This window comes from Xyrauchen texanus, chromosome 18, assembly GCF_025860055.1.
Source record: "Xyrauchen texanus isolate HMW12.3.18 chromosome 18, RBS_HiC_50CHRs, whole genome shotgun sequence".
Classification (NCBI taxonomy): domain Eukaryota; kingdom Metazoa; phylum Chordata; class Actinopteri; order Cypriniformes; family Catostomidae; genus Xyrauchen; species Xyrauchen texanus.
In genome coordinates, this window is record NC_068293.1 from 43913443 (window position 1) to 43931152 (window position 17710).

The window sequence follows — 17710 nt, forward strand, 5'->3', positions numbered from 1 at the left end:
ATATTGCCTCAATAATTAACATAAGAACATTATTATTATTATTATTATTATTATTATTATTATTTTATTAATAACCAAACCTGCCAGTACTCCATAAATACTAAGAATGTGACAAAGATGTCAGCTTTCCTGTATGGTGCAAATTATCACATCATTTATATTTTCATCTTTAGCATATTCTGGAATAATAAGCATGCCTTATTCACTGTCACTCACGTTTTTGAGGCGGGGCTTCGCGAAGGACTGCCCATCTTATCCTCATTTGAATTCGTTACTCCTCCCACATTTCCATCTCTCTTGCGCGCGCTCCTCCTCTTTAATTTCCTCTGGGATTTCCCACAGCTTTGCAGCTCGCTCACCTGTGCCTGGGAATAAAAGTATTTATTATATGGAAATCTCGAAATCTCGTTATAGATGGAGTTTCAATCAGTCCCTTGTCACTCCTCCGTTTTAACCCTCCCTTCATTTCGATCGCTCCTCATCTCGCCTCCTGCTCTCCAATCCTGTCATGTTGTGTCCTCCGCGATGGGAAATTAAATGAAGTTGTCCGAGGGCAGATGGGGGATTTAAAGAATGTAGACTGAGGTAAAAACGGATCATTTTGTCACGTGTCCGGCGTTGTGGATTTGCGGAGGACGCGTTGATCGCTCCACCGTGTACGAGACCTGTTATCAATATCACAGATTTACCGGGAAACCTCCGGTTAATTCATTGTTAAACTCTCTACCGCACGTACTAACGTTTCCAGGATGGAATCGGAGTGAGTTCGGATCATGTCATGGATGTATTCAGTTTTGTCAGGATGCCGAAACTAGCAGGGTGAGTATATGCTGGGTGATGTGCATCAACATCCGCAGTCATTACATGGATCTCCACTTTCTTTGGGGTTCTTTGGGAATATTCCTGATGTTGTCATGTCAACGATGACCATTGCGCGTTAATAGAACAACGTTGAGACGTTTGATAAACGTCAGCTGGACACAGAGCTTGCTGTAAGGACGTTACTGGAAGGGATGTTTCTGTCTCTTTTCATGTCTCATTGATTCTGTCAATCATCAGGGTTTTATGGTCAAACGTATATTTACGCATTTACTAATGCATGTAGTAGCTGTCAAGATGATTGTGAAAATGAAATGAGGAACCCCCAGAAACAATGAGTCACCTCACATGGGGGTACAGAGATTAAGCAATATCTGTCTGTCTATCTATTTGTCTATATATCTGTCTATCTGTCTGTCTGTCTGTCTGCCAATAAATCAACAAAATGACCAGAAATGACTCAAAATGACAAAATATCCATCCATCCATCCGTCCACCCGCCCGTCCACCCACCCGTCCGTCCACCCGCCCGTCCGTCCACCCACCCATCCGTCCGCCCACCCAACCATCCGTCCACCCACCCAAATCCATCCATCCACCCAAATCCATCCATCCACCCAAATCCATCCATCCACCCAAATCCATCCACCCACCCATCCATCCACCCATCCATTTATCTGCCAATAAAACAACAAAATGACCAGAAATGACTCAAAATGACAAAATATCCATCCATCCATATGTCCAAATCCATCCATCCATCCACCCATCCATCCATCCACCCATCCATCTATCTATCTGCCAATAAAACAACAAAATGACCAGAAATGACTCAAAATGACAAAATATCCATCCATCCACCCGCCCACCCATCCATCAATCCAGCCACCCACCCATCCATCCACCCATCCATCCACCCACCCATCCATCCACCCATCCATCCATCTATCTATCTGCCAATAAAACAACAAATGACCAGAAATGAGTCAAAATGAGAAAATATCCATCCATCCACCCGCCCACCCATCCATCAATCCACCCACCCACCCATCCATCCATCCACCCACCCATCCCACCCATCCACCCACCCACCCATCCATCCGTCCACCCACCCATCCACCCACCCATCCACCCACCCACCCATCCATCCGTCCACCCATCCATCAATCCACCCACCCATCCATCCGTCCACCCATCCATCAATCCACCCACCCACCCATCCATCCACCCGCCCACCCATCCATCCGTCCACCCATCCATCCATCCACCCATCCATCCATCTATCTATCTGCCAATAAAACAACAAATGACCAGAAATGAGTCAAAATGACAAAATATCCATCCATCCATCCACCCGCCCACCCATCCATCAATCCACCCACCCACCCATCCATCCACCCACCCATCCATCAATCCACCCACCCACCCATCCATCCACCCACCCATCCATCCATCCATCCATCCATCCACCCACCCATCCACCCACCCATCCACCCATCCATCCATCCACCCATCCATCTATCTGCCAATAAAACAACAAAATGACCAGAAATGACTTAAAATGACAAAATATCCATCCATCCAACCTATCCATCCATCCATCCGCCAATAAATCAACTAAATGAGCAAATATTGGCCTCTATCTTTGATGGCTGATAGATACATAGATATTGACAGATATTTCTTGTAATTTCTTGCCATTTTGTTGATATATCAGCAAATGATGGATGGATGGCTAGCAAGCAAAAGGACCAAATATTTTGTGTTGGGCAAATTAGGGTTTGAAAACAGTCATTATTTAGCATTTCTGATTGGCGACATTAGTGTAGTAAGTAGAAAGTACTCACTTCAACTTTAAATTAAGCAATTTTGGTATCTGCTATCACTTAAAGTTATTGCATATATCAGGGTTCCTACGGTCATAGGAAAACCTGAAAATGTCAGAGAATTTTCAAATGTAATTTTCCAGGCCTGGAAAATTTATAAATTATTAAAAGTCATGGAAATTGGGGGGTAGCTTGACGAGTACTGACGCTGACAACCACACCTGGAGTCGCGAGTTTGAATCCAGGGCTTGCTGAGTGACTTCAGCCAGGTTTCCTAAGCAACCAAATTGGGCCGGTTGCTAGGGAGGGTAGAGTCACATGGGATAACCTCCTCGTGGTCTCTATAATGTGGTTCTCACTATCGGTGGGGCGTGTGGTGAGTTGTGCGTTGATGCCTCGTAGAAAGGCGTGAAGCCTCCACACGCACTACGTCTCCGCGGTAACGCGTTCAACAAGTCACGTGATAAGATGCGCGGATTGACGGAGCAACTGAGATTCGTCCTCCGCCACACGGATTGAGTCGAGTCACTACGCGCACAAAGAGGTCATGGATATTTCTATACATACTTGGCTAAATATTGCTCTTTTGTAGAGATTTTGTCAAATAATTTTCCACTAATTGTTCTTTTGAGTTAATAATTTTCAATTAATTCATTGATCAGTCTGTCCGAATCGAAAGGATTTTTAAAAACCTGTATCCAGGAATCACAAACGCCTGGAAATATTGTAGAAATTCATTAGCCAAAAAGGGCGGGAACACAATGTCAGCCATCCACCATCAAAAACCAAGATCGGTCAAACTGTAGAGAATAGTTGTTTTTGATTTCATCAGTTTCAACTGTGGCATTAAATATAAGCTGAGTGTGTCGCTGATTGGCGGCTGGTTAAGCTCATTTCATCCCTCTGACAATCTAACCTCTATAACCTATTTGGCTTGCTTGATTTTTTCTTGATTTTATCCCAACTAATCCTCCTAAAGGATTTGGCCCCTGGAACTCACTGACTTGCATTCAGGGGCCATCATCACCACCGTCCAGTGTTTATAATGACTGCCTGTTTATTCCACAAAATAGGCCAAAGGATCTCTTTATTTCATCTGTAGCAGCTTTGGAGTTGCTTTATTGTGTATGACATAGTTTTGTTGTGTGAAGGGAATTACATGGTGTTTTTAAAGAGGAATATTTGATAGTGTTCTGCTTATTTGTAGACCGATGAAATGAATGTCCCTCAGACATGGAAAACATTGGCCGCAGAAAACTAGCTAGCTCCTTGACTAAAGTGCTTCAGTGGACAACAATACAATTTAAAAAGCGTTGACTAGCTGGGATGACCGTGAGCTGTTTCAGAGACTTTGAATGAGTGGGCTTTCTGAAGATAAGGTTAAAGAGTGCTCCGAGTGCTATTCATTAGGGAAAGTGTATGAAAAGAAGCACTTTGTAGAGATATGAAAGCATCATCTTTAATTCATGCAGTAGCTTCTGGAGAGAACTCGCTCTTAAGGAGTGCTGCTGAGAATAGCGCATACTAGATTAAAGTACGCATGAAGTTTGGAACAGACACAATTGATGTTTAGTGGATTATGGTTGAAAACGCACTTTCACACTGAAACATTGTCAATGAAGTCGCTGTTGGGTGTTTGTTTTGCACGAACTATATTAGGCTAATATATTTGACAGTAGAAATGATTTCGGTGGTCATGTTGTTCACCTATTTTAAGAGTGCTAGCATTAAGCGCAGAGCTATGCGATAAGTCATAGGCGCAAAGTCGGTGAGCATGGCCATTATGTGTTGGTATTTTAGTGCATGTGCAAAGTCTATTATATAGTCAATGAATTTCCTCGAGCACCAATGATGTAAACAAAGACAGCACATTCATAAGACGTTGGTGGATTTTCATCCCGTTTTCTCCCCAATTTGTAATGCCCAATTCCCACTACTTACTAGGTCCTTGTGGTCCACTACTTACTGTACATCTCTAAGATAACATTTTCTATTGTTGCAGTTTGTTGTCGCTGTTGAATAGCGGAAGAGAAGCACTGAGGCTCTCGAGAGCTCATAAACGTCACATCCTTTCAATTTTCCCGGCAAAAGCGACCCGCTCTCTTTACATGAAAATCAGTCTACAGGCTTTAATAGGCAACATAGGAAGTCTGGGGAGGGCTCATTTTTTAAGTTGCATTACAAGCCGTTCACACATTGGCAAAAAAAGGCGAATATTACATGAAAAGTTTTAAATGCACCTTTAAATAAGCATGGATAGATCAAATAACGGTTATTTAATTATCACGACAGGCCTAATCATATCGCAATTCAAATCGCAGTCGCAATATTTTTAAAACAATCGCAGTTAGATTTTTTCAGATCAAATCGCTCAGCCCTAGTAATGAGCATCTAAAGAGAATAATGGGAATAAATGTCAACTCAAAAGTAAAACGTTCAGATGCAATGCAGAAATTTAAATTTGAAGGGGGAAAATGTGCTTAATTGATAAAACTGAGAAATAATTACACAATGCAAAAAAAAAAATAGACATTATTTTCTTTATGCAAAATATAAGTTTCTTATTTTCTGTCCTTTGATTTCGGCGTGAAATGAGAACGGGACGTTTGTTGGTGTGGATCGCTGTTATTTAAGGACCTCTTGTTCAAGTTAATATGTGCATGGTTTACTGGTTATTGTGATTCCCCTTTTTCTCTTCCGATCCGATTCCGATATCGGAAATCTCGGTATCAGCCGAAAACCGAAACCAAGCCGATCCCTAAAATCTCTTTTTTGTTCAATTTAGTTGTAAGATATCAGCTCACTTTTCATTTACACAGTTATTTTTTGGAACCCATTCAACTTAAATATCGTTATAAATTGTAAACAAATACTAATGATGACAATAATAATAATTATAAATTGTTATTAATATTATTATTGTTGACTTTTAATTTTAATTTGAAATACAACATTAATATATTTAAATCATGCACTTTTTAAACCCTCACGCTTTTATTTTGACATTGTGAAGTCTCCAGGATGTCCTGTATGTGTCTGTTTGCAATTTTATGATCCCTCTGGCACCAATCATGCCAGAGGGATCATAGATATACTCCTTTTATCTTTACCAAATCACTGAGATCATCACTCGTGTCATGCACAAAGCAGATGTCCTAAACGACTTGCCAAAACTATAGTTTGCTAATATTAAATCTGTGGAGTGGTTTAAAGACTTCAACCTAAGTGTATGTAAACTTCTGACTTCAGCTGTATATATATATATATATATATATATATTGTGGTTTGACAGCTTTAATAAAATCTATTGAAGGCTACATCCATAGATATTGCATAATATTTTCTAATCGTTCAAATTGCAATGTTACACCAGTTTCATACAATAACCTGCAGACTCATCAATGTCACTGTTCATTAGGGATGTGACTAGTTGACTAAATGGTTCTGATTCTGCTAGTCATATTAATGTTACACATTTCAAGTTTAATCAATAACACAAATAGTATTTTAAAAGGAGTATATCTGGAGCCGATATAAAGTTTAATTTCACCTCAGGTTGCACATGCTTCCCTCTCACCCGCGGGACATGCAGGAAAATGTCGTATCGCTAGACAATAAAGCTGTGCAAAGTAGCTTTATAAATCACTTTGGTGGTGGTGCGGGAAATGTAAGCGCAGCGTAGTTTTAGCAGCTGTTCATCATCACATCATTAGTTGGGTAACTCCTAGCCAATCACATGTAAGCCATTGCTTTATAAGTCTGCTCACAATCTATCACATTGCTGTTTCAGTGTGCTAACACGGCAACCTCCTCCACCCCACCACCACCTGTTTAGCCCCGTCCCGCACAGGGGTAGGCTCCTCACCCCTGCCTCCTATCTCCGGCAGGATATGACGGATCCGAGTACAACTTTGGCCTACGCCAAAGAGAGACATTACATTCCTGTTTTTTATTCATTAAATAAATGGTATCTTAAACCTCACTCAAGCCTGCGTGTCTTCCCGATACAAGTCGATTTCCAAAACGTTGGCTTGAAGTCGGATGTTGAGTCTTCTTTAAATCGTGCGCGCTTGTACGTTATTTTTCCGCCCGCTTTTTCCAAGCACGGGATAATCGCCTCAGGTGAGTCAAGTGAGTCGTTCACAGGACCATTTCGACAACTCGATGTGTTCATTTTGGTTTATTTTATATCGTAACTGTTATTGGTTATCATTCTTTACCGAACAGCTATCATATTAGATCAATGGCTAATGCACGACTGGATATTGTGTAGTACGCACAACTTTTCAGCATTTTTCTTTCTCGTAGATTTGGCTTAGCCTTCCTACGAATTATTTTCAACAATGTCCTGACTGTTTTCATATATTAAGTAACTTTTACTCAGTGAATTACGTTTAGAACAGGCTATTGGGGTTGCTCTGTCTGTCCTGCACTATTCATTCAATTGAGTGAATTGAATAACTCGTCGACTCCTAATTCTAAATTTTCATTTAAACGTCAGTGATATTAGTTGTTTCTTAAAGAAGCGTAAACATCTTCATAACGTTTACATTTATGGTAATGACTAGATGCCACTTACACTGCGTCAATGCGTCCTGTGTTGTGATGCCCTTTCCTCTTTTTGTCTGGTGTGCGAAACAGTGCGACTGGCTTTAGTAAATGTTCTATCACCCCCTTGTGGTCTCCCAGCGCTATTACGCCAGATTGCGTTAAATGGAAGACAACTGACAGTGAATTGGAAAGCACTAAATTTTAGCCTAATTTAAATGTTGGTTACTGTTAATATATCAGTGCCTCAAAAACCTAGCGTTCAAATAATGTGCACTATATTATACTTTATTTTACAGTTTATAAATAACATACTGCTTGTGTTATCCGTGAGCTATGCTGAGCTCAGATCCTCACACTGTAGTCTCTTGTGATTCAGTGCCGTTAACAGCAAGGTTAAGTACTGTAGTATCTAGACACAACTGTGAATCTCCAGAGTGTTACCTGCACACAACCCATTTACAGGAGCAAGACAAACTATTTCCCCAGTCACTCTCTTCACCATGTGCTCTCTTCCATCTCCATTTTCCTCCGAGATGGGGCTGTGATTTCACATCTGTGCACCGATTACATCATCTCGCTTACATGCTAGAGTATTCTAGGGCTTTGTCAAAATGTGCCAGTGGTTTACAAATGACTTACTATACGCTGATTGCTTTCATTTTCCAACTTCTACAAGAATTTAAACATGATATCATCTTAAATTGAGAAGCAAGGAAAATGCAGGCTTTACCACGCTTTCCTTATTTGGCTAAATTTAACGGAGGAAGGTGGTATGTTGACCTGTTTTTTATTCAGTGCCAAAACTATGTTCTATTTTACCTAACATTTGTTTGTGCTACGTATTGTTGGCTTATTAGGGTATTGCAACCAATCAGTCATGTGTTGAGTGTCCTGTTCGCCAGCGCTATGTATTGACACAGTTCAGCTCCATTTGATTCGGATTCATTTGGGAATATTATAGTTATAATGTCCATTTTACTAACCTACCAAAGCAATTTGACGTTTCTCAAAACCCACAAGGAAATAAAGTCATTTTGACTCAAATTGTCAAGTTATTTTTCAAGACAAGTAAACCATCACACTGCAAAAAAACAAACATACAAATAAACAAACAAACAAACAAAAAACATCCTTAAAACAACCAAAATTACTTGAAAAACAAGTAGGGGGGGGGTTATCTTCATAACAAGAAATTCACTAATGGGGTAAGAAAAATAAACATGTTTTCCCTTTGAATCAAGGGTTGTTTTTGTTGTTGTTGTTTTATCCCATTGGCAAATAGTGTTTTCTTGTTATAGCACAAATGTATACTTGAGAATAATATATATTCATATATCTTATTAAGTAAATATATCTTGTTTTTAGAATGTTTAGATATTTTATTGGAAAACAAGACAAAAAATGTATGTATACATATATATATAGAGAGAGAGAGAGAGAGAGAGAGAGAGAGAGAGAGAGAGACTGAGAGAGAGAGACTGAGAGAGAGAGACTGAGAGAGAGAGAGTCTGTGACTCTAGTGCTCAAGTCTGGTGCATGGGTTCACTGGACAGGCCTGGAGGAGTCGGGATCCAGCAGAACAGTCAACATAATTTTAACTTAAACAAACATAAACACACAGACATACACACACACACACACACACACACACACACACACACAGAGCGGCCACGTGCTCTCTCTCTCTCTCTCGATCGAACTGGCACCTCCGGCTCGTCTTATCCCTCTCCCAGCTGATTAGTACAATTCAGCGCCAGGTGTGCATCCTCACGGCCCGGCTCTGACATCCTCCTCGTCACAAATCTGTTTTTATAAATCATTCCAAAGTAATCTAATTGAATCGAATCAGGACCAATTTTGAGATTTCACGATGCATCATAATCGCAATTGAATCGAATTGTTATCAGAGCAAATATTTGCACCCCTTGCTCAAAAGGCAGCTGCTTGTGTGGGCAATGCACAGCAAGGCATCTTAGTAGATTTTTGGAACAGACTAAGATTTTGAATAATTAAAAGGAAAATGCGAACATTTCTTCTTTCATTCAAAAATGGACCATTCAGATAAAGAAGGGCGGATCCTTTGAAACTGCCAACGGCATGGAAACCCGACACGAGGTCGTCGGTGCCAGAGAACACGATGAATTAGTCTCAGCTCTCAGGAGCGACTCGGCTAAATTATTGATGCCATGCACACACGAGCTAGCAGATTCATGTGCTGAATGTTACAACTGTGTGTTCACTTCACTGAACAAACAAAAAGCATTAAGTAATTACAGAGAGTCATAGTCCTAGATATTAAACATCAATTGTTCCTATAATGGGGTTATTCTCAAGGGGAAAACGTTTTAGTGTTAACCTTGAAATGGTAACAACATATGAGCATGGGGGGAAGTGTTCAAGACCACTTAAGAACATTTGTGATTTGCACTAGTAATATACATATAAGTATCCAAAATTACAAGTTCATTGTCGTAACAATGTAGCGCAGGTAAACCCTGTAATCTGGTAAACAATGTGACGCCTGAAAATTGCCCAAAGGCCTCCATTGTAACTGCCTTGCTGAAACCTAGGGCTGTGTCGATACATTCAAATATCGATATCTCATGATATTTTAGATCCATGTATGATGATATTTATATTCATCTGTTTGTGTATTCATATCATGTCACCATTCGCTGTTTCTCTCGGACACGCAGAACAGAGATCTTTGTGATGGGAGTCCAAAGACGAGATCCACTCTATCCATTTGTCATTAAATATTGTGACTTTTTAAAATCCTTTCTGTACTTTACAGTCATTTATTGATCAAAAACAACAACAAAAAACATTTCATTTTAATCACAGCTAGCACAGTTGCCTCCACGTCTGAGACCGTCAATCCGCGCATCTTATCACATGACTTGTTGGGCGCGTTACCACGGAGACTTAGCGCATATGAAGGTTTCATGCTATTCTCCGCGGCATCCGCGCACAACTCACCACATGCCCCACCGAAAGCGAGAACCACATTATAGCGACAAACGAGGAGGTTACCCCATGTGACTCTACCCTCCCTAGCAACCGAGCCAATTTGGTTGCTTAGGAGACCTGACTGGAGTCACTCAGCACACCATGGATTCAAACTCACGACTCCAGGTCGCTTTACTTGTTGAGCTACCCAGGCCCCCAAAAATACATTTCTAAACATCATAACATGATGATTCACGCGAACATTTTTATTATTGTACTTCTAAAACATTTTTGCACAATATAATTAATATTTTGCATGTATGCATTATATATGATAGAACGTCACAAATTCATATTATGCATATGTTGGGCAATTCCACAGCATTGTCAACCACATTGAAAATTTTAAAGTTTTAACCAAAGGATCAAAATACCCTTTGAAAATCTATCGAGGTGCAATGATGAATAATACCGCCCAGACCGCTAGAGGGTGCCGCTTGCTCACACTGGCTGAAGAGCTGATTGCAGACTGTATTTTAAAACACATCCTTTTAAGGTTTAGTAATCGCACAAGACCGTATTGGGATTTTAATCTTAACTCGATCAATCGTGCTGGATGCCATACCAATGTCTCAGAAGTCAAAGACTTCATGTATGTTACATGGTAACTGCAACTTTCATAACTGTCATGTCTGTGGCGCCGTGTTTTAATCAGTGTAAGAACGAGAAAGAATCAAAGTTAAATATGACATGTTCTTAGGAGTGCCAACTCTTCTACATTACCATCAATATTTCTGGATTGTGTATTTACAAAGTGTTTTAAACCATTGTTTTTTCATATCCCTGTTTTCATGCAAATAACCGATAGGCCGATGGTCTTAATTTGGTCAATAAAACCGGGCCAATTTGGTTGCTTAGGAGACCTTGCTGGAGTCACTCAGGATGCCCTGGATTCAAACTCACGACTCCAGGTGTGATAGTCAGTGTCAATACTCACTGAGATACCCAGGCCCCCCTCATCGGTGCATTCCTAACTGGACAAAAGCCAAAAGAATGAGTCTTGTTTTAAAACAAAGTACTCAATCCATTGAAACTCAGGGTCCATCATAAAACAGATAAGCTCTGACTCAATCCTGATTGGACGATTATAAAATAGCCAGCATATGCACGCCTGTTTTGACATTGTTTGACCACCGTAAAAACAACTAAACTCCACACTGCCCTGTGCCAAACAAACATGGCAAGTTCTTCCTTTGGTCATTTCTTGTGCACCTTATTTTTAAAATCCGATTGCCGTTTTTTGGGGTACAACGATATTCCAAGCTGGCTTTAAACATGAATAATCCACAGTATTTGAACACTTACACAAGTGCACTTAATGAGTTCTGCAGCTTGCGCTCCCTCACTAGTGTGCTATCATTCTTAGCGACGTGGCGGCCTAGGCATCATTTATTGATGGCATGACGAGTGGCTTGTGTTTCTCTGTCCGGTACGGTTACTCCCAAAAATCCCCAACATGAACCAATGGAAGTGAGGAAAAGAGGAGCTATTGAAGTTCAGAGAAGATGACATTGGAACAGAGTTTTCATAATCCACTGTTCTGTTTTGAAGACTCATCATTTCAAATTGTGAGTTGATTGCCTTATTTTTGTCACACTTTGTGGGACCTCTGAAGAGTGAAAGTTGATCACTGAGTATTTATTTAGTAGTAGTCACCTAGAGTTGTTTATCTCGATAGTTGTGGAATATGGAGGGATTCAGGAAGACTTAAACATGTGGTTTCTCTCTATAATAGTAACATCAACATGATAAAGTTAAATAGTTGAATGCATTGATTCTTTTACATAATAAGCAATTATTTCGCCAAGTTGCTCATTAGCTGTAGGCTGGTTACAAATGCTGATGTTCCCCTTTTATAAGCGGCGTATATCTGAGCACCCTTCCTCTGTGGAAGTTTACTGGTTCCTCAGCGTTTTAGTGTAAGAAGAAGTGCTGCGTAGCCTCTCTGATGGAATGAATCCACTGTAGGGCAGCCATGTTCCTTTTTGTGTTTTTGGTCCATATAAAAACAAACTAGAGAACAGATCTATAATTGCTGATTCTGTCAGTATTGTTTCTCAGGGTATCTTTGCTGTACTTTGGTTTCAATATACACATGGAGCTTCATGCAAAACAGTGAGTCATCTATAATTTCAGTCATTTATATGTGGTGTTGACTTCAATAGACGCCCATAGCTGTGCCCGACTTCGCTTTGATCATATACTGTAGCTCACTGGTATATCAAGCTTTCTAAGGAATCCGCCAACATCTCAGGACAAGCAGAATTTCACAGCACTTTAAGGACAAGAATGAAGCATGACAGTCTTGCGGCTTGCATGCTTCCATTACATAATTAATTAAATTAAATTAAATTAATGAACTGTCACAAACGCAGTCATCAGTTCAGATTCTGCAGCTTTGGCTTGATAGAAGAGCTCCACTGTTATGGTAAAATCCTTAGTCCTCAAGGGGTGTGATAGAGTTACCTTCAAAATCTGTGCCTTTAAACTAGTTGTGCTATTTTCAACACATGTTGTAATGCAACAATACCCAAAAACAGCTAGCGTAGCTAGAAGCGCGAACTTGCGTAGAGTATGTTTCGGCCTGAAGGGTCTGATCCTGTACTGCTGATATTGAGTAGTTCTATTTTTAGAATATTTTTTTGCTGAATGACCATTTTTTGCCTCTTAACATCTTCTTCCCTCTACAGTAGGTAGTCAATTGAAGTTTGTATGCCAAAGACCCATTAAAGCAAGTGGGTTCACTTGACGGTCATCCTTGTAACACCCTCAAGCAGCTATTTTTCCACAAGTACAGCTCGGATCTACTTGAATGTTGAAAGGCTTCATAAGTGTTAGTCAAGATTTCTTTTGAATGGTATATTTCAATTAAGCAATGAAATCTGGTAATAATAATTCCTTACATTTATATAGCACTTTTCTAGGCACTCAAAGCACTTTACATAGTATATGGATGATGTGACATCAGCCATAGTGCACCAGAACGTCCACCACACACCAGCTATTGGTGGGGAGGAGAGAGTAGAGTGATGTAGCCAATATCAGGGATGGAGATTAATACAAGGCCATGATAGATAGGGGCCAATTTGGATTTTTAATGACCACAGAGAGTTTAACATCTCATCCAAAGGACAGTGCCTTTTTACAGTATAGTGTCCCCATCAATATACTAGGGCATTAGGACCCACACAGACCATAGGGTGAGCACCCCCTGCTGGCCTCCCTAATACCACTTCCAGCAGCAACCTTGGTTTTCCCCAGGAGGTCTCCCATCCAGGTACTGGCCAGACTCAACCCTGCTTAGCTTAAGTGGGCAACCAGGCAAGAGCTGCATGGTGATATGGCTGCCGACAGATGGTGTTAGCAATGGTGGTAGCATATATTGTGCTTCTTTAGTTGCTTTCCTGGCTAGTCCTGCTAATGTGCGTCATGGAGGCTGTAGCTCAGGTGGTAGAGTGGGTCGGCCACTAATCGCAGGGTTGGTGGTTTGATTCCCGGCCCACATGACTCCACATGTCCTTGGGCAAGACACTGAACACCAAGTTGCTCCCAATGGCTGGCTAGCGCCTTGGAGTGTGTGTGTGTGTGTGTGTGTGTGTGTGTGTGTGTGTGTGTGTGTGTGTGTGTGTGTGTGTGTGTGTGTGTGTGTGTGTGTGTGTGTGTGTGTGTGTGTGTGTGTGTGTGTGTGTGAATTGGTGAATGAGTTCACAGTGTAAAGCTCTTTGAAAAACCGCTAAGGCTAAAAAAGCTATATATAAGTGCAGACCATTTACCATGAAGAGAAAAAAAAACAGGTGTGGCTCCTTTAAAAAGTCCAATTTAAATATATATGCGTACATACCATGTGACCAATGGTAAGTAATGGAACACTACATATAATTGAACACCTTTTATGTGGCAACTTGTGTTGTATAGGCAAAGCTAATAGTCCCAAGTGAAACACTAAGAATATATATATACAGGGGCTTGGTAGCTCCCCTGTATTGATGCCGACTATCACGCCTGGAGTCGTGAGTTCGAATCCAGGGCGTGCTGAGTGACTCCAGTCAGGTCTCCTTAGCAACCAAATTGGCCCGGTTGCTAGGGAGGGTAGAGTCACATGGGGTAACCTCCTCGTGGTCACTATAATGTGGTTCTCGCTCTCAGTGGGGCGTGTGGTGAGTTGTGCGTGGATGCCGCGGTGAATAGCGTGAAGCCTCCACACATGCTACGTCTCCGCGGTAACGCACTCAACAAGCCAAGTGATAAGATGCACGGATTGACAGTCTCAGACGCGGAGGCAACTGAGAATCGTCCTCCGCCACCAGGATTGAGGCGAGTCACTACACCACCACGAGGACTTGGAGTGCATTGGGAATTGGGCGTTCCGAACTGGGTTCCAGCGAGGCGTTTACAATGGAAGTCAATGGGGCCAATCGGTAAATGTTAATATACTCACTGTTCCAAATGTATAGTCACAAGATGTAAACATTATATGTGATTTTAGTGTGATTAAAATCTGAAATTTACCAGCGTCACAGCATTTACCAGATTATAGATTTTACCGCTGTAACATCGCCATAACAAAAAGGTGGTAAAATTGGATATAAATGTACACAAATAAGGTTATTGAGTGATTTCATCACACTAAAAATCATATTAACATGCATATTGTTTACATTTTGTGGCTATACTTTTGAATCAGTGAGTATTTTAACCAAAGGCATAGCCAGGAAATTACTTTTGGATGGGACTCATTGGTTGGATGGTACAGATTCAGGTTTGATCTGTCGCATCTCTGCATCTCTTAATGTGCATTTTCCTGTGTTTCCCTTATAGCCAGAGGACCAAAGCCTCCGGCTGTCCTACGCCACCTCCAGGGAGCTGGGCCCCGACCCAGGCACCCCCCAATGGCTGGGATATGGCGTCCTCTAGAGAGGGTCGTGACTGCTACATCAAGTAAGTGTCTCTTGCAGAAGTTCGCAAACCTGCTCTTTGACTTTTGATGGTTCTGGTCGAAACTCTCCACGTTTCCTCCATCTGAATACTGATTCTCTGCTCACTGCAGTGCACACAACTCAGTCTTGCCTCAGCGCACTCTTAACATATGCATCGAGTAAGCGAAGCAGTAAAGATATGTGAGTGTGAGAGTGATACGTGCAGCTTTGATCTCTTTAAGACTCGAACGAAGCTCTTTGGAGTGCTGAAGGAGCATATGCGCATTAGCATGCTGAATCCTGCGTCAGTCTCCTCTAGTGACAAACGTGTACTAGATGCTAATGCTGTGTTGTCAGTGCTGTACTGGCACGAGGGAAATGACATCTGAGGATGAAGGAAAACTATTTGTAACAAGTGAGTCCACAACTGCTTCATTTAAAGGGTTTGTTTTTGACGGAGGAAGACGATGTTTTGCTTTGTTTTCATCCTACGGGCACTGATGGGAACGGGAACGTGAGCATGCATAAGCGGCCGTTCACACAGGACGCGGTCTTGATTTCTATATGCACTGCGCTGCGTCAGGCCAAAAGTGGATCAGTGTCCGTTTAAAAAAGAAATGGAAGAATCCAATTAATTTGGGCATGCAGTAAAGCACATTGAGTGTTTACCTGTGCTGTATATATGCAACATTGTAAGGGAGTTAAAAAACATGCCTTCTGTTCAATTGCATTGTGCTCTCTAGCATGTTTTTTTAAGAATACAAGAACGTTTAAGGGGCCATTCACACCGAACAATTTTTTGTATCCTTCCACTCTGTTTTTAATATGTTTTCCTATGTAAATATGTGCTAGACGGACCGCCTTTGACCGTTGCTCCACGTTTGACTGTTTTTAGCTAGATGTGCAGGAACACGTGTTTTTTAGGCGCCGTGTCGAATAGTGGTGGGTAAAAATATACATTTGATGATGCATCTCGTTCTTCATTTGAACAATCTTGATATCGATTCTTAAATCCCAAAATCGTTCTTTTACTCTATGCTCAACCCTCCGCTACTTTGAGAGGAATTGTCTCGCATTTGCAACCAAATTTTGCGACTCTGCGACTAAAATTTAAATGTTTGTCAAGTGGCTGGTAAATGTTTACATTTCACTCACCAGTAATGGTGAAGTATTGTAGTGGAGTATTCAGCAATGAGAGTAAAAGTTGTTCCGTGTAATGTGTGTCCGAAGACGATATCCACGCGTCACATTTGTCTCTTATTATCCTTTCTGTTATTTACAGTCAATTTTTATCAAAAACAACAAAAGAAACATTTCATTATGGTCACATATAGCACAGGTGAGGTAAAGAAGCCATTCGAGTCTCTCTCGTTACCATGCGCACATTTACAGAAACGTTTTTTATTTATTTATTTTAATTTCTCCCTAATTTGGAACGCCCAATTCCCAATGTGCTCTAAGTCCTCGTGGTGGCGTAGTGACTCAATCCGGGTGGCGGAGGACGAATCTCAGTTGCCTCCGCTTCTTGTTGAGCGCGTTACCGTGGAGATGTAGCATGTGGAGGCTTCACGCTATTCTCCGCAGCATGCACGCACAACTCGCCACACGCCCCGCCGAGAGCGAGAACCACATTATAGCGACCACGAGGAGGCAACTGAGATTCTACTTGCTGAGATACCCAGACCCCCAATGCCCAAAAGAAACAAATCAATGTAAATAGTGTCATCACGGTAACAAATTCAGTAGTCGGTACCGATACCAGTGAAAATGTGTGGTTATACACACCCGGTCCCTTATGAGGCTAATCAAGCCTCTGAGAGGGATAAAGGCCAACGGCGGATGGTGGTGTGGCAGAGAGAGATCGTTTACAGACATGTCCGTCATGTGTGTGTTTTTGTCTTTTGTTTAAGTTTATCATTAAAATATTATTTATATTGCCAAGCCGGTTCTCGCCTCCTCATTTCCATTGAACTGCGTTACACTGGTGCCAAAACTCGTGATTTCTTTTTGGTTTATTGATTTAGTTAAAAGAAATATCTATATATTTATTGAAACACGAAAAACAAAAGACGTTTCTAAATTCAAACTGCACTTTAAAAAAAACAAAAAAACAATAAAATAACGAAGTGGTCAAAAAATCTTATTTAACCACCTCCCCAAATCTAAACATTTACCATTTACAACGGCCCCATTTGCCATCAGGCAAGCATCCGTCAACGACAACAGGTGGAAAATTACTAATAGTTGACAGATTAAGAACTAAAGACAATAAACACAATAATAATCATAATAAATGAGCCTAATAAATTCCCTTGTGTTCCCAAAATAATGCTACCAAATCTGTGTTCTTATCGAAGATGTGTTTGTATTAGGGCTGCAACTAACTATTATTTTGATAATTGATTAATCTAACGATTATTAGAACGATTATTCGACTATTCTGCGATTATTACAACGATTAATCATGAGCTCTTAACTGATTATTCAGCTTGTGTCCCGACTTTAAAGGTTGTATTAAATGTGCTTACTAACAATAAAGAGGACAAAATCATCCTTAGACAAATATCTCTAAATGACATTCACTGAATT

The 17710-nt window shown here is 40.9% G+C and overlaps 1 protein-coding gene across 1 annotated transcript in view; it reads left to right on the top strand.

The window, feature by feature from the left end:
- Positions 1-296: 296 nt before the first annotated feature.
- Positions 297-17710, top strand: part of LOC127658906 (FERM and PDZ domain-containing protein 4-like) — a 63942-nt gene continuing 46528 nt past the window's right edge. Inside the window, exons 1-2 of the mRNA XM_052148466.1 lie at positions 297-819; positions 15024-15143. Of these exons, the coding sequence (XP_052004426.1) occupies positions 779-819; positions 15024-15143 (161 nt within the window). The 5' untranslated portion in view covers positions 297-778. The remainder of the gene's footprint in view (positions 820-15023; positions 15144-17710) is intronic.